We start from the raw sequence: 22,171 nt of genomic DNA, 5'->3' as shown, positions 1-22,171 counted from the left end.
AATGGCCTACATACGAATTAGGGGGCAGTGTGGCATGGTGGAAAGTGTTGGATCTGGAGTCAGAGAGGCTGGGTTCAAATCCTGACTCCACCTGTGGGATCTTCTGGGTCCATAAATAGGGAAGGGAATAATTATTTATGTAGTGCCTACTGTGTGCCAGGCACTGTGCTAAGTGCTTTTACACATATTATCTCATCTGATCTTCGCAACAACTCTGGGAGGTAGGTGCTATTATTATTATTCCTATTTTGCAGTTGAGGAAACTGAGGCAGACAGAGGTTAAGTGACTTGCCCATGGTCACATAGCTTGTAAATGTCTGAGGCTGAATTTGAACTCAGGTATTCCTGACTCTAGGCCCAGCACCTTATCCGCCGCTGTTAGTTGCCTCTGGAAAAGTCACTTAATCTCTCTAGGCCTCATTTTTCCACTTCTGTAAGAATAGAAGGCTATAATGGATGATATACTTCTAAGATCTTTTCTAGTTCTAAATCCATTATTCTGTGATACTAATTGATATAAAAGATTGTTCGGGAAATGTATCACTAGAAAAGGAATCGGGCCATTCATGAAGCAGGTTATGAATGATATAGAAGGGTCTTTTTTCTCTTTTCTGTTATTCTCCTTCACCCCCAGCTTCCTGTTGCCCATTATGCCTTAAAGGTCCATACTGTGTGGTGACAAAAAGATTTTAAGATAGACAATCTGAATATTGTAGTGGCATCAATAAAATATCAAATAAATTAAATAAAGGTCTTCCGTACTTTGTTTAGATGTTCCATAGAGGATTTATGAAGGACATGGGTAAGAATCACATAGCATCAGAAGGCCAGCATGGGCCATGATTTATAGCAGTGGAGGTCATGTTTGTATCAGCAAGAACCAGTGAGGTGTAGAGCATAGAATGTTGAAAAAATTCAGTGACTCCATTCATGACTCCAGAGGACCAGTGATGAAAACATGCTATTCATGACAGAGAAGTGATGGATTTGGGGTATAGAAAGAGACATATGTATTTCTGTGTACAGGCATTGGGGAAATTCGTTTTGTTTAACTTTGCATATTTCTTATAAGAAAGTTTTTTTTTAACTTTTCTGTGTGTGGGAGAGAAAATAGATTTCTGTTAATTATTTTTAAAAAATAAAGAGGTGAGACATGTTGCATACATTTTCAGATGAGATCACTATTATTATTTTTAATTAACTGTTTTACTTTGTTACCACACATCTCTTACAAAATGGGATCAATTTGCAAATATGCATAATGTAAAAATAAAACGCATCAACATAACTGAAAGTGACCACTGCCACCCTCATAGAATGTGGGAAAGGAGCATAATATATCCTCTTTATTTTTGGACCAAAGTCCAGATTATTTCATTCTTTGTTGAGAATTAATTTCTAGGTTGTGATTAATGTGTGTTAGAATAATGTGAAATATGATTTAGTGTAAATGATAAAATGATGCCAGGTCACATTTAAGGTAAGCTAAAATGCAACTATACTCTGCCTTGGTTGAGGTTTTTGACATACCATCTCACTGTAAGTCTGCAATTTTCTGTCATCACAAATGAACATGGTGTGCTACTGTGTACCATATTACCAACAACTGTGTTATTTTTATTTTTTAAAAAAGAACCTTTAAAAAGACGACAGAAGGAAGAATGCTTCAGCTGGATACATTGCCAGTGTGGGGGAAAAGAGGCATGTTGTTACATCAGAACAAAAATCTGATGTAATTGAATGGCAGGAATGTGGTCATGGTAACTCTAAATAGGATAAGATGTTGGAGTGCCTGAATCTACAGGACAGAATATGATAAAACATGTAAGTGAAATTGAAGAAAAAAGTTGTCTTGGCTTTTTGTGGTTTGCAAATAACTACAAGGAATAGAATTGTTCCAGTGATAGAAATGAAGTATCTTTTAGCTGTAGAGATTGAAGATTGCAATTAAAAAAATGCATTCCTCTTAGAGCACCCATTTGGATAAAGGCTTAGGGTTTATTTAAGATAGTGAAAGAAAATGGAAATGAAGTGAATAGTGAAGAAACTTTTGCTGTAGCATTGGTTAGTTTGATTGCTTTAAAAATTGAATTCAGTTACATAATGTTAAAATTACCAGAGAAGTGGCCAGGGCAGATGAGGACACAGCAGCTAAATTATTCTCATGTTTTGAAGACAATAATCAAATAAAGTGTGCCCATTAATCAATGATTTTTTTACATGGACAAAGGCTTATTTTGGAAAAGTATGAATTCCAGAACTTGATATTTCTAAGAAAGGGAAAAAAAATCTCAACCTGGATTTAATTGGGAGGTAATGCAGAAAAGATTTTAAATAAAAGCCAATGTTTATTTGTTGATTTCAAAATCCTTGGGCTCTGAGAGGCTACAACTATCAATGGCTTCTTATTATCTGGCGATTACATAAGAAAACATGGATGACTAAAGCTGTTTCTGAAGACCTATTTTTCAAGTTGTATTAGCCTAGCTGTTGAGAAATATTGCAAGGACAACAATGTCACATTTAAAGCATTACTGATTTTAGATAATGCCTCAGGTCATTCAACTACGCTTGGTTCATTGTGTGAGAATGTGAACATGCAAATTTGCTGAGACTTGAATAAAGCTTTCTGCATACAGAGAATGTACAAAAGATTTAAAGAAAGGCAGTTCAATCTACACTTGACAATATTTTAAAGAACAGTACTGAATTTTCATTATATTGTCAGTGTAGGCTTATCTTTAGCTATGATATTCGACATTTAGAAGTTTTTTTTAAATTTTGCTTTCTCTACTCTATTAAACTTGAATCAGAAATGTATTTTTCTTAACCTTTGCTATTCATTAACAAACAGATCAAAAGCTTATTTTTTAAAAGTTGTGTCATATTTCCATTGGGTTAGAACCAATGACTATGTTTTACTTATAATTGTGACTTAAAATAGTGCAAATTTAAATAATGCGACTGCTTAATGACTTTTCTTATTCACACTAATTGGGACCTAGCTATATTTATATTTGTACTGAGAAGGAGCAAAGGGTCTTGGAGATCACTTAATCCAGCGCTTCATTTTACAGATGAGGAATCCAAAGTCCAGAGAAATTAAGAACTTGCAAGTGGTCTCAAGAGATTCTTGTGTTCTTTGTGTTCAGAAACCTCCATTGCCTACCACAGGGCTTGGCATGTAGTAAATGCTTATCGAATCAGGGCTAGGTCTTTAGAACCCAGCTGTCCTGATTCCTCAGCTAGTCCTCTTGGTTGATCATAACATTGTTATTTTGTATCTTGATGTAAAATTTGGTATGTTAAAGTCTTCTGGCTGACAGTACATTCTCATGATAGGATGCTCCTAACTTTTGTTACATTGATTGATTGTAATGTTTTCACTCTGTGGGCAGACAGAGACCTCTGTAGAAGCAAGTGAAAGGGCTCTCTGATGTATGCAGTTGAATTAATATTTTTAATAAGCTTGGTTTTCTGTTTCACTAATGCCCCCATGGGCTCTGAGGTACTCTTGTTCTATCCACAGTGCAGAGTGAAGTAATGAAAGAAGAAAAATACTTTTGGCTTTCTTTAATCAAAATGTTGCTTCCCTGAGATGAATTCTCCATTAAAGTCTGACAGTCTGCCCTCAGCTCACTTGATGCTGTAATTAGATATGTTTGGGGAAATCTTTCACAGACTCAAACTTCTGAAAAGAAGTCTGCCTTAACCCTTCATCTCTTTTTATTTAAAGCAACAAACAGCTCAGCCACAATGATGGTATTTCCCTATAGTTCTGTGTGTCTTTGCTTGTAGTCAATGTGAATTTAGAAGAACGGTGTTGTGTACCTCTTGTGAAAATATCTCATTTATAATGGTGGAGTAAATAATAGGGTGCTACAACTGGGCAGTCATAACTAGTGGGATGCCCTCTTGGGGCATGTTCAATTGGCATCCTAATCAGAGGATAGGGCCTGGTTCCAGCATTCATGCAGGGGCATACTCTCTCCTACCTCGCAACCCTGGGACTATGCCTAGGTATCTTCTGACTGCTTTCTGTTGGCCGTGATGACTCGGGAATTTGTAGTGTGGTGACGAAAAAGTCTTTTAATTGGCTGCTGAGCCATCAGGCTGTGGCTATGTTAAAGGGGATGATTCCCTTCCCATAGGCTTCTTTCTACTGCCTTCAAAATAGAAGGAAAATTTTCTGATTTGTCTAGAGCAGGGGTGGGGAACCTGAGGCCTCAAGGCCACATGGGACCCTCTAGGTCCTCAAGTGCCGCCCTTTGACTGAATCCCAACTTCATAGAACAAATCCCCTTAGTAAAAGGATTTGTTCTGCAAAACTTGGACTCAGTCAAAAGGCTGCACCCAAGAAGGCCACATGTGGCCTTGAGGCTGCAGGTTCGCCACTGCTGGTCTAGAGGACACATTGTTAGAGGCTAGTTTTATAAATATCATTGCCATCTAATTCATGTTTCCCACCTTTTGCTTAAATAGACAAAATGGGGAATTTCTCCAGAGTACTTATTTTTTGCATTCTTATTTTTGTGATCCTGAGGCAGGAAAGGCATTTTGTGCATTAAAGTTGGTGTTCCCTCCATATTGGGAAGTAAGCCCACTGAAATTATCTCGGTTGTAACTGTTAAATGAAAAACCCCTGTGTGCTGTTAAAACAGAAGAAACTTCAGGTTCAAAAAGGGGAACCTGGAATGAACCAGAGTCTGATCACAGGTTTACAGAGATTATAAATGCATTTATTACCTGAGAAGGAACTTGCAAGCTGGAACAGTGAGAAGGGGTCCACATCTGTTTGGAGAGGAGTTGGAAACAGTGAGGTATTTATTCATTTTTAAACAAAGGAAGGCAGAGAATTGGGGAGAAAGGTTGGAACTGGGCAGATCTCAGAAAGGAGTGAGGCAAGGAGCCCCATTCTCAAGGGGAGGGGGGAATCCAAGAAACAGGGGGAATAAGAAATTCCAGGTGTCAGACCTGTGGCCCTTTGATACACAAATCAGAAGGCATTCTTGGTGATAAGTAGTCCAGCATTCAAGGCTTGAACACAGACAATAGGATAAGGGGATGGCTCCAAAAACCATAAAACAAGATGTGTCTGAGAGTCCTATAACCAAAAGTTACGGAAGTACCTGAAAATAAGTGTGTCTCTTGAAGGTCCATAAATCACCAAATGGCTCAGGGTTTGCTACAAAGCTGGTATGAGCTTAATTGGCTTCAGAGTTGCTACTTTTCTGCATATCCAGCTGGGCTTACTTTTGGTCACTGCAAAGGATTGTTGGTATGTCAAGTAGCCCTGGGCATCAGAAGTCCTCCTGATCAGCTAACTGTTGTGCTATTCCATTGTCTGGTTCCCCTGTGAAAAAGGGAAGCTCTAGCATATTTAATCAGTTAGTACAAGTATTACAGAGCCAGTGTTCATATAACATGTCATTAGGTATTTGTTATTCAGTCACGTCTGTCTCTTGATGACATACTGAACCAGAGCATACCTGGCCCTTCTGTTCTTTACTATCTCCCAAAGTCTGTCCAAGCTCTGTTCATTGCTTCCATGACACTATCTATCCATCTCATCTTTTGCTCTTCTTGCCTTCGATCTTTCCCAACATCAGGGTCTTTTCCAATTACAATTAGATATAAGTGATATATATTCAATTAGATGGTTTTCCTCACTGATTTCTATGATTTGATAAAAACTATTGAATATAGCTTTAAATGACTTTGCATGATGATCTTAATGAGCCATTCAAAATGATATTGTTCATGTGTTCAAGTCTTTGAGGGAATAAGGCACTATGGCATCGTGAATAGATGGCTGGTCTTAGAGTCAAGAAGATCTTTGTGCAAATCCTGCTTCTGATGCATTTTAGCTTTCTGAACATGGACAAGTCCTTTAACTTCTCAGTGTCCAAGGTGATCTCTAAGAAAAGAAATTGCAGAAGAATTGTCCTAGCTAAAGAGATTCTACACTGGGAGTTTATTGTACAGATGAAATTATAGGCTTGGACCCCAGTCATTGCTACCCTCCTCACAAAAATAACCCTTTGCAATAATTATCCTTGGGGTTTCATCTCTATCAAATACTTTTCAGTTTAATAGTATGTGGGTTATAAAAAGATGACATAATATAATGTCCTTTTATCATCTTCATTAAAAACACAGAGAAAATTTCAAATTAAATACGTAAGGAATAAAAAAAAACCCAACAACACAGGCTCAGCAGGGCTGAGGATCTTGACCAAGGTCCCACAGCTCAGTAATGACAAAGTTGGAACTAGATTGCAGCTCTTCCACCTTCTCATCCAGTTGTTTTTGTCCTCGTCCTCGTCCTCTTGACTGGCTAATTTTTTTACCTTCTTCTGTGAAGACAGTGTGGTATAGTGGAGTCAGATAACCTGGATGAGAATCTCAGTCCTGCTACTCACTGCCTGTGTGACCTTGGGAAAGTCAATTAGCTTCAATTTCCTAATATTCCTCTCCGCTCTAAATCTATGATCCTGTAAGGGTTTAGAGTGAGTCTTTCCTGACGTACCCTTACTTCATCAAAATCTATCTGATTATTTCTATATCTATGTTTATCCTATATTTGTATATCTATATCTATCCTCTTCTATGTTGTATTTTTGAGTCTCCTGTACTCCTGTTAAAGAGTCTATTATTTAAAACCTCAAGGATTTGATGAATCCAGGGAAGCATAGGAAGACGTATATGAATTGATTCAATGTTAAGAAACAGAACCAGGAAGACAATATATATAATGATTAGAAACAATGTAAATGGAAAGAACAACAAAAACAAAAGAATTTGAATATAGTTGATCCTCATTATTTGCAGATTCTGTGTTTGTGAATTTACCTACTTCCTAAATTTATTTGTAACCTCAAAGTCAATACTCATAGTGTTTTTTTGTTTTTTTCTAGGCAATTGGGGTTAAGTGACTTGCCCAGAGTCACACAGCTAGTGAGTGTTGTGTGTAGGAGGCCAGATCTGAACTCAGGTTCTCCTGGCTCCAGGGCCGTGCTCTATCAATTGTGCCACCTAACTGCCCCTGTACTCGTAGTATTTTGGCAGTCATTTGCGGACATGTGCAGAGCAGTGAAAAATTTGAGTCACCCAATAGCTAGTTTCAGCTCTCTCAACTGTCCTTTTCACAGACAATTTAGTGCCATTTTTTTTACATTGTGTTTTTTGTTGGTGATTTCACATTTTAAAATGGCCCCCAAGCATACTGCTAAAATGCTGTTTAGTGTTCCTATGTGTAGGAAGGCTTTACAGAGAAAATACATGTGTTAGATGAGCTTCATTCAAGCATGAGTTATAGCGCTGTTGGCTGTAAGTTCAATGTTAATGAATCAACAGTATGGTTCATCCATAAGAAGGAAAAGGATATTTACTGATCTGCATGTGGGGTTATTCTAGAAAGGATATACTGTAGCCAGAAGCTCACAGAAACCTAACCTTAAATTTCCCAAAGAAGCAATGGTTTAGTATTCACCAATTCAGTGTCCACAGTAATTTTATAAAACATAACTACTGTGAATGATGAGAATTGACTGTCCTAATTATAACAACCAAGCATATCCCTGGAGAAGAGTTGAGAAGTTGTACCTCACTTCTTTGCAGTGAAAGAAGACTATGGGTGTGTAACAGTGATGTACTGTCAAGACTCTGTGATGTCAATCAGTTTTGCTGAACTAATTACAAAGTATGGCTTGATATCTATAATGATTTCTATTTTTGCAAAAGCTGGCCTGTTTCCTTCCCCTGAGTTCATTGAGAAGTCACTTTAATGTGCATGTAGGTCATTCTCATAAAAATTTTACAAAGAGAAAGTAAATATATAAAGTAAATCTGTCTCTCACATGTAGCATGGGAGTATCGTGTGACTTGTGGAGAGGAAGAATAGACATTTCTTTTCTCCCTCACTCTTCTCTATGGAAGACTTTATTTCCTGCCAAGAAGGAAAGTAGGATGTTGAAGCCAGATACTTGAATAGGAAGAAGAACAAATCTCTTGTCTCTTTCACTCTTGCCAGCTCTACCCTGCTTCTCACACAGATTTGCGGCATCGATCTCCATAAGTGAGGAAAGAGTCCCATATGAATGTGCTTCAGGATTTGGGTTACATATGCACACACATATATTAATTTTTTAATCTCTCAGTTGCTCTTTTTGGGTATTAATATTATTCATGATTCCACCCTCCCCCATTCTTTCAGTGTCTTCTGCTGTCTTATAAAATAGTCCCTTAAATGCTTGAAAGCTTTTAAAAGCTGGTGTTGGCTTCATCATGTTACAGAATCCAAAATTGTCTCCTTTTGGAGAGCTCATGATGAGATAAGCAGAAAGACCACCATGGAGGTTTATGCAGTAACATCTATTGAATAGTATGAGAAGATAAAGAAATTCTATGAACAACTTGACAAAACCCTCCAATCCATATGCTTTAGTACTCAGTGACTCTGGGTGCAAGGGAGAATACCCCATCCCAGAAGATATGTTGAGAAACAAATGAAGCTTATAATAATAACAACCTTTATTTTTATTGCTTTAAAATTTGAAAAGAGATTTGCATCTATTATTTCATTTGATACTTCAACAACCCTGTGAGGAAGTTGCTACAGGCAACTTGAGACTAAGAAAGATCAAGTGACTTGTCCAAGGTAACTGAGCTAGCGTCTTAAGTGGTATTCAATCCCAGGTCTTTCTCACTCCAAGTCCAATACTCAGTTCACTGTGTCATCCTGCCTCTTGTCAAGTGTTCCAAAATCTCTAGTCTTAGTTTTTTTTTTTCCTAGCAGATAGCCAGAATTTGCTGGACATAGTAAGACTAACCATCACCCCAAAAATAACATGACTAATATTTGAGTCCACTGTATGCAGTCAGACCATCAAATAGTAGGAGAATAGGTCAAAATGAACATCAAATTGGAAGGTTAAAATGAGTGCATCAACTCTAACTGGGCCCTTTTAAAAGGGCTCCAACTTAGAAAAAGTGGAGAAGAAAGAAAAAAATAGATACTGACCTTGAGTCTCACCATTTTCTGCAAAAATCGAACAATTGTTAAATAGATACTGTTGAGTTTTAGAGGTTGAGGGGGGCTGGGACCCTAAAACCATGATACAAGGTCATGCCCAAATGAATTCCACCCAAGCCTTCTTTTAGCCAAAGACAAGGTTTATTAAAAGATTGATCAGGGTTGATGAGATTTAAATAATCCCCCACAGACTCTTAAGGAATCTAAGCATTTGTATTGCTAATGCAAGCAGGCCAGGTTTTAAGAATCAGAGCCCTTGGCTAGACTCTTAAAGAATCGGACACCTTAATGGAAGCCAGGTGGACCTTGTATACAGTAAGACTGTGGGAGGGATCTAGGAGTGGCCAAGTAGTTTGGGGTGACTGGAGGACGGGTCTAGGGAGGATCTTGATGGGAGTGACTGGGAGGTAGAATGGGGTCTAGATAGGATCAAGGGTGGGAAGTGGCTGGGGGTCCATCAGGTCCATAGACAATTGAGGGCCCAGCTAGGTTAATGGTAACAGAGAATTGGGAGATTGGGCCTCTGGGATAGTGAAAGGCCAGTTGATAGAATTATAGCCTCAGGCAAAGGGAAGAGACTTCATTGATCAAGTAAGAGAATTCAAGGACAGTCCAAGGGTTTTCTAGGGCCAGTAGATAAATGGGACCCGAATTCTTTCTGGGGTGAGGGGTAAAGGGCTCAGCTTGGGCCTATACGCCACCAATACCACAATTAAGGGCCAAAAGAACCCAGAAATGTCTTTACTAATGAACATTTGATTACCATTTGAGCAATATTACCTTTTAAGACAGCAAAAACCTGTAGGAATGAAATTAAGTCAAAAGAAAACTTTACAGTAAACTCAAGGGAAAGATATACATTCCAATCCTGTCTTTGAATTAAGCTGTCAGGACTACAACAAATAGATGTAACATGATACAAATGTGGCAATGTTTCCATTATAATCCATGCTATTAATGAACAACAGAAACACCACGTTTAGACCTTAACACCCCATTCACTGCTGTGCTAATAATCACTTAGGAAGAAAGTGAAGTTGGGAAGAATTTCTGGGCCAGCTATACTGTGGAAATATAGGCTATGTTGGTATCCTTGGATATATTAAAAGAATCAGAAGACTGTTAGTGGTTTTAGAGGCAGCTAGGTGGCGTAGTGGATAGAGCACTGGGCCTGGGGTCAGGAAGATCTGAGTTCAAATTTACTAGCTGTGTGACTCCAGTAAGTCGCTTAATCTCTTTAGGCCTTCCTCACAGGGTTATTGTGAGGATCAAATGAGATATTTGTAAAGTGTTTCACACAGTGTTTATCTTGTAGTTAGCATTAATAAATGCTTATTCCTCTTCCTGCTTCCCCCTTTAGTGGCTTCTCTATGCATGCTTTATAGAAAGACACAAATAAAAACTGTACAAGATGAGATTATGTGTGTGTGTGTGTGTGTGTGTGTGTGTGTGTGTGAGCAGGGTGTTAGATAATCTCTGATGCTCCTTTCAACTCTAAAAATATGACTCTATGATTTCTAAGATTCCATATTGCCTTGATTGTGAACCCCATCATTAGAGGAGTAGCCACACAGATGAAATCACAGCTAATGACTGTAATGACGTAAATGGAAAAAACACAACAAATCTGAATGTGGTGTAATTATAACAACCAAGCTCATCCCTCGAGAAGGTATTCCTTGCTTCTTTCTTTGGAGTGACATGAGACCGCGGGTGTGGAAAAGTGGATACGCTATCTGACTCTGTTGATGTGCAACTAGCCAAACTAGTTAAGTCAGGTTTTGCTAAACTAGTTAAGGATAGTTGCTGCTCATAATAACTTGCATTTTTGCAAAAGCCTGCCTATCTCTTTCTCTTACTTTCATTGGAGAGTTGCTCATTATGGATGTAGGTTATTCTCATATTTTATAAAGAGGAGAAAGTAAGTTTATAATCATTAGTTATTAATGTTCTCTTGGTTGCCTTTTTTTGGACATTAATGTCATCCATGATTTTTTCCCATTCTTTAAGGGTCTTTCACTACTTAAGATAGAAAGTGATTTCTTAATGCTGCAAAGACTGTTTGCTCCATCTTGCCATAGCGTGCATGATTATTTCCTTTTGAGGGGCTCATGATGAGATGAGTAGGAAGACCACCATGAGGGTCGTGGCAGCTGATGCACCAACATAGATGATCAGAGAGGTCCCTTCCAATTCCAAATGTAGGACCTTATGATCTCTGAGATTCTGTTGTTCCATGACAGTGATGATCCACATCAACAGAGGGAGCATCCACATGGGCAAAATCACAAATCCATCAAAGGGTGATCTGTGCTAGGGAGGAAGTGTAGTATAGTTGTATAAGGAAGGTGAATTTTAGTGTGTGTAAAGTGGATTTTTTGTTATTCTTTCTTAGAGTTTTCTTCCTAGGATCCATAGCCATAACAATCTCTACTTCCCAGGTGTTAGATATGAGTTTTCACGATAATGGTTCCAAATAGTTTCTACTGCACAGTCTCGGTAGATAAAGGGGTGAAATAATGTACAATTGTGAGGCTATTGATGGCAATATGCCTTCTTTGTCTGTTGCCCTATAAAGCAGGTGGGCACTGCTCAGTGAGTAGGGACCCCCTTAGGGGTGAATGCACAAGCTGGAATGCTGTGTGTGCCTTGATCAGCCCCCATCAAGGCTTGGCAGAGAGAATCTGTGTATTTGCCTCAACCGGCCCCCACTGAGGCTTGAGGGGATTTAGGGGAATGCACAAGTTGTGCTGGTCTCGATTGACCCCATCGAGACAGAGGGGTTATTGTGCCCCGCTTCACGCTGGCCCTTGCAAGAAGGGTTATTAGAGAATGCTGTAGGAGTTGGAGCTCCCATTATCAGCAAACTCCTTTTGAGAAGACAACTAGAATAAAGTAAGCTTATTTAACCCCTTATTATGACTCCATCCCTGTCTTCCTGTCTGACTGGATCAAACATGAACCTACTACTGAGAGAGTTGCTGTGTCTCTTTCCTAAGAAATGGCATAGTTGGTGGGTTTAGTTGTCCAACAAGTTGAAAGAGCATTGAGTCTCTAACCAGAGGGCCTAGGTTGAATCTCAGCTCTCCAGATTATAAGCTGAGAGATCTTGGACAAATCCTTTACTTTTTTGGGTTTCACTTTCCTCATTTGTAAAACAAAGAGATTAGACCACATGACCTTGAAAATTCCTTCCAGTTCTAAATCGATGCTCTTATGTTTGCCTGTATTTAAACAGTTGAATAGGACTTCTGAGATCTTGTTATATGGTAAGCCCCAAGAGCAAAAGAATTGGGTCCAACTACAGTGAATTTTGAGCTGAAATGGGTCTTAGCCATCATCTAGTCAGATCCCTGTATTTTACAAATAGCTATTGGACTCGGAGTAAGAAAGAACTGGGTTCAGATCCTGCCTCAGACTTTTACTAGCTGTGTCACATTGGGCAAATCACTTAACCTTTTTGTGCCTTAGTTTTCCTATCTATAAAAATGAGGGGGTTAGACTCAGCAAGCTTCCCCGGTTCTGTCCAGCTCCAATTCTATGTATCTCTTTTCCCAAAGAGATGAAGTAAGTTTCAAAGGTTACACAAGGACCATTATTCAAAGTCATGTCTCCAGACTCCAAGTCCACTTTGCCAGAGGGGTCAAACACACTGTAATCAGGAAATATTTGACAAAATAAATAAAAATACAATGAAATATAGGTAACATCACGTTTAAAAACTAAGTCATTATGCTGCCAGGAGGAATCCTTATATACAGATTAGTGACATCATCATGCTATACCACACTTTCTTCCTCCAGTACACACAAGGTTTAATGAACCCTGAAGTGCTCATAAATGCTTAATAAATGCTTTTGATTATATTGATGATGATGAAGAGGAGTAAGGCAATAGGGAAACCATTTTAACTTTACCATGAATAAAGTACTAAATAGTCCCTAAAACGGTTTCATAATGAAAACAACACAAAATTGCTCACTCTATTCCTTTCAAGTGTTTGCAGAACTAAGGTGGTTAAAATATGTGGTGAAATCAGTTCTAATTGAAGATACATGTTAAAATTTTACTCTCTTCAGTTGGTCAAATTTTTGATTAGACAACCCTTTATTTTTTTGGGGGGGTACTTCACCATTTAAAAATAATGCAAGCCACTTGAGGGCTATTTGCTAATTATCATCCTCTTAAATTATGCAATGGCCATATGAGTAAGTTCTTGCAGTCAGCTAATTTTTGGTATCACCAACCTATCAAGGTCTCTGTCACTCCTTGTGTTATTAAAAGGCTATCTTTTACTGGTTTGCATGTAATGACTTTAGATTGATCCTGATATGCTAATATCTTATATCAAGTGTCTGAATAAATTCCTGTTCTAGCACTGTCACTTTCCATTTCTCCCCTGAAGGAGGAATGTTATTTTGTGGGCACGTGTTCCAAGTGCGGAAAGTCTAACCAGAAAGGAAACCTTTGTTTTTCTTCCTTTCTGTAGGTGAGAGATCGAATTGTCCACCTCATTGCGACACAGTGCCTGAATCTGGACTGCTTGGTCCTTAGTTCCTGCTCCTGGGTTACAGATATAAGCTTGCTGGAAATTAGTACCTACCTACGAACAATCAGGTACCACTTACTGTGTGAACATCCGAACTAGAACCCCCAGGCAGAATTAGAATGCTGCAGGTAAAAACTGCTCTCACTCACAAGTTACCCCACCAAATTCAGCCAAAGGAATAAATTCAAGTTTTTTTTTTTCCTGCTTGTAGACTATAAGCTCTTTGAGGGGAGAGACTGTAATATTTTTGTATTTGTAACCTTAGAGCCTAGTTTAGTATCTTGCATTGTTTCTTAATGTTTGCTGAATTGAATTTAGCTGAGAGAGTGAAATTTTACACGACCCCCCAAAAGGTTCTTTCATGGGAGTATTACAGTGCAATTTCATCAGTGCTTATGTGGTGTTCACAAAAATTGTACTACCTTGAATACATAATACGTAAAGGTTTTGTTGTTTGGTCAACCTCTCAGTACAGGAACTTGTTCCACCAACAGCAGATCTCTATGTTCTCTACAATTGAGGAACATAGAGATTAAAAGACTTGCCCAGGGGTCATCCGGCTAGGAAGTGTCAGGGGTGGAATCTGCACCCAATTGCCTTTTTTTTTTTTGGCAGTTGGGGTTAAGTGACTTGACCAGGGTCACACAGCTAGTAAGTGTCAAATATTTGGTCTGAGGCCAGATTTGAACTCAGGTCCTCCTGACTTCAGGGCTGGTGCTCTATCCACTGCACCACCTAGCTGCCCCTGTACCCCATGTGTTCTTGACTAAAAGCCCAGCACTCTATCCACTACTGGACATTGCCTTGAATGCAAAATAGACATTCAAGTAACATACACTGCAAGATCATTTATTTAGAGACCAAAAGGACCTTTAAGAACCAACACACTCAAAAATATCCCCAAGTTTATGGATCCCCAGATTAAGAACCCATGATATAATAATAATATAATATGATATAATGTAATATAATTAATATAATATAATAATAATGCTTACACTTATATAGCATATGCTGTGTGCCAGAGATTGTATAAGCACTTTACAATTATTATCTCATTAAATCCTCATACACAACAACCATGGGAAGTAGGTGCTATTATTATTATTGTCATTTTACAAATAAGGAAACTGAAGCAGGCAGGTTAAGTGACTCACTTAGTGTCACACAGCTAGGAAGTATCTGAGCATGGATTTGAACTTGACCCCAGGCCCAGCACTCTATCCACTGTGCTACCTTACTGCCCCTAATATTCGATTGGCTGTTTGGTTGGCATCCTCCCAAAGTATAGCTTTTTGAAAGCTTTTCAAGTTTTTCACCCAATCTGAAGAATTAGTAGAGGGTTGATAAACTGACTTCATTGGGAAACCAGGCCAAAGACTAAAGACGGACTGTACAAAGGGAGTGATCTGTGTGCATGTATGTGTGTACCTTTGTGTGTGCTTGGAAATCTATCTGTTGAAGGGATGGCAGAAACTAGTGTTATTTTTGCATCTATAAATGTATGCAATGATTTTTCATGTAGATTTTACTTCAAAAACTCCTCAGACATTTCCCATATGTTTTTTATGAACTACATATCAGTGGTTCAAAGGAAGTCACAGTAGAACAATTTGGCCTTCTTTTATGCTCTGCTCACTGAACTCATGTTTATTTATGGTTTTTCTTAACGCCTTCCTTTTTTTCCTTCAAACTCCCACACACTAACCTCTCATGACCAGAAAATTGAGTGCAAAGCCAGGAAGGGATGAGCTTATTTAGAATCTTAGCAATTATGGAATTTTGCATAGATTCCAGACTTAGCCAAATGAACATGGGGGTGAGCAAAGGACAATTCATTATCATCTAAGGAGAGGATGTTTTGAATTATGAACAATTCTTTTAATTGCTTTGGCTTGCTTTCTCTTTCCATCACTGCATTCCACTTCAGTGTGTAATGTGGCTTGGTTGGCTTGCAGAGGCAGCCTAGCACAGTGCAAAGAGCACAGGACATGGAATGGGGAAACATCTGGGTTTGAATCTTGCCTCCTGAGTTTCCTAGTTGTGTGAGAATGGACAAATTCACTTCACCTTTTTTTTGCAAAATGAGAATAATAATAGTCTTTACCTCACAGTGTTATTGTTGCGAATTCAGCAATCAGATAACGTTTGTACATTGCTTTTCAAACCTTGAAGTGCCACATAAGTAGCAGCTATTATTATTGATTAGCATAGTCTGTAGTTGTACTGTTTGTTTGTTTTTTTTAAGATCTCATCTCTTCTTGTCCTAAGTGCTGGGAAGGTCACTGGAACTGTGCTTGAGATTCTGCAGAATAAATCTGTTCATCTTAAATCTACAGATATCTTGATGTGAGTGGATGTAAAAAAGTCACTGACATTGGGATCCAAGCTTTGGCAAGAGGCTGCCACCAGCTTCACTATCTTGACCTGAGTTCGACAGGGATAAGCAAAAGAGGGTAGGAGATTTTTAAGCGTGTCATTTTCAATTTTGAGACTTGTGCTCTTTGGACTTTTTGTTTCTTTTCTCCTCTTTAGTTAACCACTTAATTAATACTGTGGGTTGTCTGAAGATTATTTATTTTGATGGTAATTTTATCAACTACCTCAAAATATTATGAGTCTATTATGTCATCCATCTGTGCAAAAATACTTAAGATAGAAATGGAGGTATCCAACACTGTCCTTGTGTTTTAAGTTTTCTATTTTATTTGCTAGTAAATGGGAAAACTTCCTTTCCTCAATGGCTAACTTTTAGATCAGAAGTCCCCAGCAGATTGAATCTTGGACCCTGACCAGACTGGTCCTATAGCTGTAGCTCAGGCTCTATCATACTCCTTGAGGGCAAAGGATACATGGAATGCTTGTGAGTCACAGGAAGGTAAGTTAGGCTGGAGGTCACTACGGGCATCAGGAATGCCTGGCTTGGTGAAGGATTTCAAATATACTCAAATTAAGTGGAGGAGATATGTCCAGAGGCTGCTAACAAATGCCTTCCTACTTTATAGCAGGCATTTTTATGAGTGTGGGGGGTGGCAGTGGGGACTAGGGAGGAAGGTATAGTTGGAAGTTACTGAGCTTGAAATGCAGTGTCTACCAATATGTCCTTTGCCCTCTAAAACCCTTGAGGCTTCCTGCCATGTCCCATCCTAGACTTACACTTCCCCTCCAGCAACTTCCTTCCCCATATTGGGATTTTAAGTAGCTCCTAACTTCAAAAACTTAGGATTCCCTTTTTCAGACAATGGAATTCAGAATTCACTTTTTCTTCTGGTAAAACTTTAGTATTCAAATTGGATAGCATGTGTACATCCTTGAAATTAAAACCATGATCATGATTTCTTTATCCTAGATCTGGTGTGATAAGAGATAAGAGTCAGTGGAGGTTATTGAAAATATGAGTGACCCCATTAAAATTTGTATACAACATAAAACTAAAGATTTGTGATTTCCTCAGTATAAGGAATGTCCGATGTGGGAATTCCCTCCCCCCATATGGATGACAACCTATCAATGACTTAGGAGAAAAGTCCTGGGAAGTTATCTTGATATTTCACGTATTTGAAAGTAGAATTTGAGAAAATGAGTCCAAGCAACTCTATGTAGAGTGTTGAGATGGCAGCATCAATGTATGGGATAAACATACATATGGCTTAGTGTGAGTCAAAACTTGACCAGAAGAAACCATTTCTACCTAAGTGTCATTGGCAGTGAGAAGCTGTCATGATGAGATAGCAAGATTCTTCTGTTCATAAACTTGACAATTCCATTTTGTGGTTAATATTTCCAGTAGCAGTGCATGGATTCACATTAGCAGGGCAGATCATCCTTGTAGGTGTGCCCTTGTCAAACTCTGTTATAAGAGGGTTTTAGCGACAATTAAGAAATACCTCGTTAACCAGGAAGACATCTTGATCATTAGTGAAGCTCACTGATTCAGAGAGCATAAATCTACTTTTAAACTGAGGGTTGGGTTTTGGTTTTTTTTTTTTTGCCTCTCACATTCTTGACTTTAAAAATCACCAGTGGGTATCTGTTATATTTTTAGCTATCTCTGCTTTTTGTCTTGATGATGACAAGGGTTGTTCCCAACTCCATATTATTCAGATACCATTCACTATCTTTTTATAGGTCTGGGTTTGCAATGTAAGTACTCTAAATGCTTTTTTAATTTTTTATATCTAAAGAAAGAGACTAAGGAATCTTGTCACACTAATATTCTAAGTGGAATGCTGGGGCTAATTAACCGCATAACCTTCTCTATTCACTAACTCTGCCTAATCAGTCCTTTTCTTTCCCTTATGGCTAACATGCCCTTCTACCTCACTTCATTGCATCTTTGTTGCCAAATCCTTTTCATCCATCTGTTCTATGCTCTGTCCCACTCTGCTGATTCCTTTCCTTATATTCCCATTCCTATTCTTTTAGTCTCCCTCCCCATCATTCCATATCTTTCCTGTCCAGCCCTTCCACTGTACACTTTGGAAGTTCCATTTCCACTTTTAACAAACATCCCTTCATTCTGAACCTCTTTTTTCTACACGTAATTCCTTTCTTTGCATTAGCTGAAGCTTGGTGTTCCTCTGAGGACCCTGTACCTGCAGCTATCTTCTCTAATGGTAGCCTCTCCTTACCTTGCTTGCCTATCTCACAAGGCCTGGAGATGGAGGCAACATATTCCTTGCTCCTCTCTGACATGTCTACACTCTTACTTTGCCATCATCATTTAGCAGTCTCTCCTTTGAAGTTCGCATTGACTGTTTACATTCTCTTTTAACCATTACTCTTGTCACCAATCAAACTTCTGATGATTTTCACCTTTTCTTTTATAAATATGGCATTGTCTCACAGGCTTCTTTATCGTTTCCTTCGTCAACCTCATTTCAACCTCATTTTTCTCCATATCTAGTCTGGATCCTACTGTCGATCATTTCAATAATGTTCTCTCCTTAGCCCTTGAATCAACTTGTCCCATTGACTTTCTGCTGACTTTTGCGTTCTCTAACTGTGGTAATGGCTGCCATTTTATTCTTCCACTCCAATCTTCAAGTTGCTGACCATTTCTAGAGAAATCATGAAATCACTTTGACTGGATCCATTACAAATTCAACAGTTGAATCTGCTCATCCTGTGTCCCTCCCATCCCCATAAAATTATTTCTGGTTCAAAGCACTCTGTGGATCTGTACTCTGTCAAACACATAGCTCACAAGTACCCACCAATGTATGTGCTTTTACTCGGCTAGAAGATATTATTTCAAAGCAAAAAGATTTCTCTCCCCTTGTACAGATAGGATACAATTTAAGTAGGTTCCACACCAGCAATGGGGAAGGTACACGTTTGTGTGGACATGCTTGACCAGAAAACATGACTAGAGGTTTTATAGGTGGCCAGATAATATATGTGATGGGGCACTCATGTCAGTAACCAGGATGCTTTAGATAAGAATTTCTTGCCTTTTCCAACACTTGGCCTATCTTTCCTCCTGTGCCTCAATTACCCCATCTTGGCTCTATACAAGAAGAGGAAAGGGTAAATGAACATACTATCTGAAGATTGTTTGGAGCCACTGAACAGTGACAGACAAGACGGACTCAGAATATAAAAAACAAAAAAGTAATGAGATGGCTTTATCTCTTCCCCGACCTTAAACCTTGGGTAAAACCAAATCTGCCAGTTAGTTCATGAGATAGCACACTTGTGTACTGTAGATAAGGAAGGAAGTGGAAAGGGAATGAATTCAAGTGAGAATCTGGAATGCTATCTAGTTGTCACTTTAGATTCTGTAGTTATTCCATTAATAAAAAGGCAAAACAAGACTAATGAGATGTATTTAATCCAAAGTGTATACTAAGGCATAGTTTTCTGAAAATGAATTAAATTAATATTTTACAGATAAGAAATCACTGACAAATAGTATTTTATATTTCTATACTATAGCACTTAATTGCTCCCTAATTGACTTACACATTATTTTTTGCCTTTCTTTTTACATCATAAACTTTATATAGGTATGGATGTTCATCTTAGGATCATGGGAGCATAGATTTAGAGCTGAAATGAACCTTACAGGTCAAGTGGTCCAACACTTTCTTTTTACAGATGAGGAAACTGAGGCCTAGACATGATAAGTGATGGTGGCATCCAAATTATCTAACATATCAAGGAAGGAGATATCATAAATAATCAGTTTTCTAGATAACCGAGTATCAAAACCTTTTAAGAAATAACCACTTTTGATAGAAATCTTTCTAAAACGTACTTCTCCATTATCTTAGATAGGGTACGTGGAATATAATTTTCCCTTTCCTTCAGTTTATCTCTTCAAGATTGGCATTGTGAATTTCAACTATTTTGTCTGATAAGGCAGTCATTTCAGATGTGTCTGGCTCTTTTGCCTTGTACTGGAATGGTTGAATGCTGTGATTCATGAATTCATTCTTCCTTCTCACAGCCAGACTGGCAGCTACCATGACTTGCTCCTATAAGGGTATATGCAAGTTTCCCCCTCACTCCTTTCCATTCTGCTCTTCCTCATCTGCTAGTCTGGAAAACCAGATGAGGGCAATAGGATTGTGTCTAAAAACAAAGGTAACAGATTCTGAGTGAGGACCCATTATCCAAGTATAAGATTGAGTCTTAGTGCACTGACCTTATGACTTCTATCATAGCCAGTGAGAGCCTTTTTTCTTCTCCCCTAATTTCCCCTCAATACAATGCATTCTACTTGAGGGGAGGCATTATTTCTCCTTTTTGTATTTATATTCACATGCTCTTTCAAGTAGTAGCTACAGAAATGCTTACTGAATTGCATTGGATTGAATTCCTGGTTCTCAGCTCTGTTTTGGATGATTGGAGTTGGTTCCTGGCACCATTCAGTAAATAGCTCTCCCCTTACTGAACTTCTTTCTTTGTATGTGCCAAGCGTAGTCCTAGCTAGACACTTAATTGATGCCCAGTGAATACTACTTGGTCAATTGATTAGCATACCTATTATCCCTGGGAATCTTAATGTTTTTTTTCTTTAGTTGGTAGAAAAATGAAAGACGAGGAATTACTCAGCTAACATTTACTAAGTGTTAGCTATGTGCCAGGCACTATGCTAAACACTGTGGCTACAAAAAAGGCAAAAACAAAAACAGTCCCTGCTGTCAAGGAGCTCAGTCTGGTGGAGGCGATAGGATGTTAACAACTAAGTACAAATAAGACATATACAAGATAAATTGGAAATAATCAACAGAGGGAAGCCACTAGCATTTAAGAGGGACCAGGAAAGGGTTCTGCAAAAGACGGGAGCAGCCAAGAAGGCTGATTTCAAGGAAGTCAGGGAACTAGGAGGCAGTGATGAGGAGGGAGAGCATTCTAGGCATGAGGGGACGGTTATTGGAAACACTCGGGGTTGGGAGAAGGAGTGTCTTGTGTGAGTAACGATAGGGAGGCCATTGATGTGTTGGGTCACAGAGTGAAGGGGAATAAGGTTTGGAAGATGACAAAGGTTGAAAGGGACCAGGTCATAAAGGGCTTTAAAAAGCCAAAGAGCTCTAGTTTATGCTCTGAGCAGGAGTAAGAGAAGTACCTGACTTCTGGTCTCAGCTTTGCCTCTCACTTATTAGATGATGCTGGTCAATCCACTTAACTTTATGATGCCTGAGATTTTGTATCTATGAAATGGAATAGTCCTGAGCTACCAAATTAATAGTGAAATCAACTTTCTATTGATTGCAAGATATTAATGGACAACTGCAATTCTAGATATTATTACAAATGATTGTTATTATTCAAGTGAAATGGGTAAGTAGGTAGAGGCTCTGTGTGCTTACGAGACATGATGATATTTTTCCTGAAACTGAATTAATATATTCTCTTTCCCACTTCTTCTTGTTGTTATTTTATTTTTTAATTTTAAAGAAAAGACTATTGTGGTCAACTATTTGTTCTATAGATTCGTCAAGCTGAGGATTTCCAGAATAGAAATATTTTGCAGTCTTTTCCAGCAACTAAATTTAATTCACAAATAATTCATTGAACCCCTTCTGTGCTCAGTACTTATGGGGGCTCAGTAGAGAAGTGTCAATAGCTGTGCAAGAAACAAAAGAAGCAGAAGATATGGCCTCTGCCTTGCGGTGCTTACCATGAAGTCTAGGAAATGAAGTATATTGTACACATAAACACATGTGTATGTCTAAGCAGCTACAGAGCTCAGATAAGATAGTCATCCAGCATAGTTTAATTTGGGAGAGTTAGAATAAAAGCTCATTACAGAAGACACTTCCTCTTTTAGACTTCATCATAACGGATGCTCCACTTAGTTTTATATTGGATATTGCAAATGAAACATTTAATTCAGTTCAAACACACTAAATAAATACTGTGTTCAAGGCCCTATGATAGGCAATGGAGATGCAAAAACAGACATAAGAAATACCCCTGCCCACAAGGAGCTTAAAAGAGACATCAAATATATACATGCATGCATACATACACTTGTATACACACATGCATGCATATATACATATATATGTGTACATGCATACACATGCATATATAAATGGTGTTCCAAAAACAATAGTACAGTTTAAGCTATTAAAGCA

At 38.5% G+C, this 22,171-nt stretch overlaps 1 protein-coding gene across 1 annotated transcript in view; it reads left to right on the top strand.

Moving 5' to 3' along the window:
- LOC110194586 (uncharacterized) overlaps positions 1-22,171 on the top strand; it is a 186,410-nt gene that overhangs the window by 139,781 nt on the left and 24,458 nt on the right. The window contains exons 11-12 of the mRNA XM_020967006.2: positions 13,524-13,651; positions 15,923-16,039. Of these exons, the coding sequence (XP_020822665.1) occupies positions 13,524-13,651; positions 15,923-16,039 (245 nt within the window). The remainder of the gene's footprint in view (positions 1-13,523; positions 13,652-15,922; positions 16,040-22,171) is intronic.

The sequence above is a fragment of the Phascolarctos cinereus genome, unplaced genomic scaffold, assembly GCF_003287225.1.
Source record: "Phascolarctos cinereus isolate Bilbo 61053 unplaced genomic scaffold, phaCin_HiC Scaffold_4;HRSCAF=312, whole genome shotgun sequence".
NCBI classification, from domain to species: domain Eukaryota; kingdom Metazoa; phylum Chordata; class Mammalia; order Diprotodontia; family Phascolarctidae; genus Phascolarctos; species Phascolarctos cinereus.
This window is presented reverse-complemented; position numbering and strand designations above follow the sequence as displayed.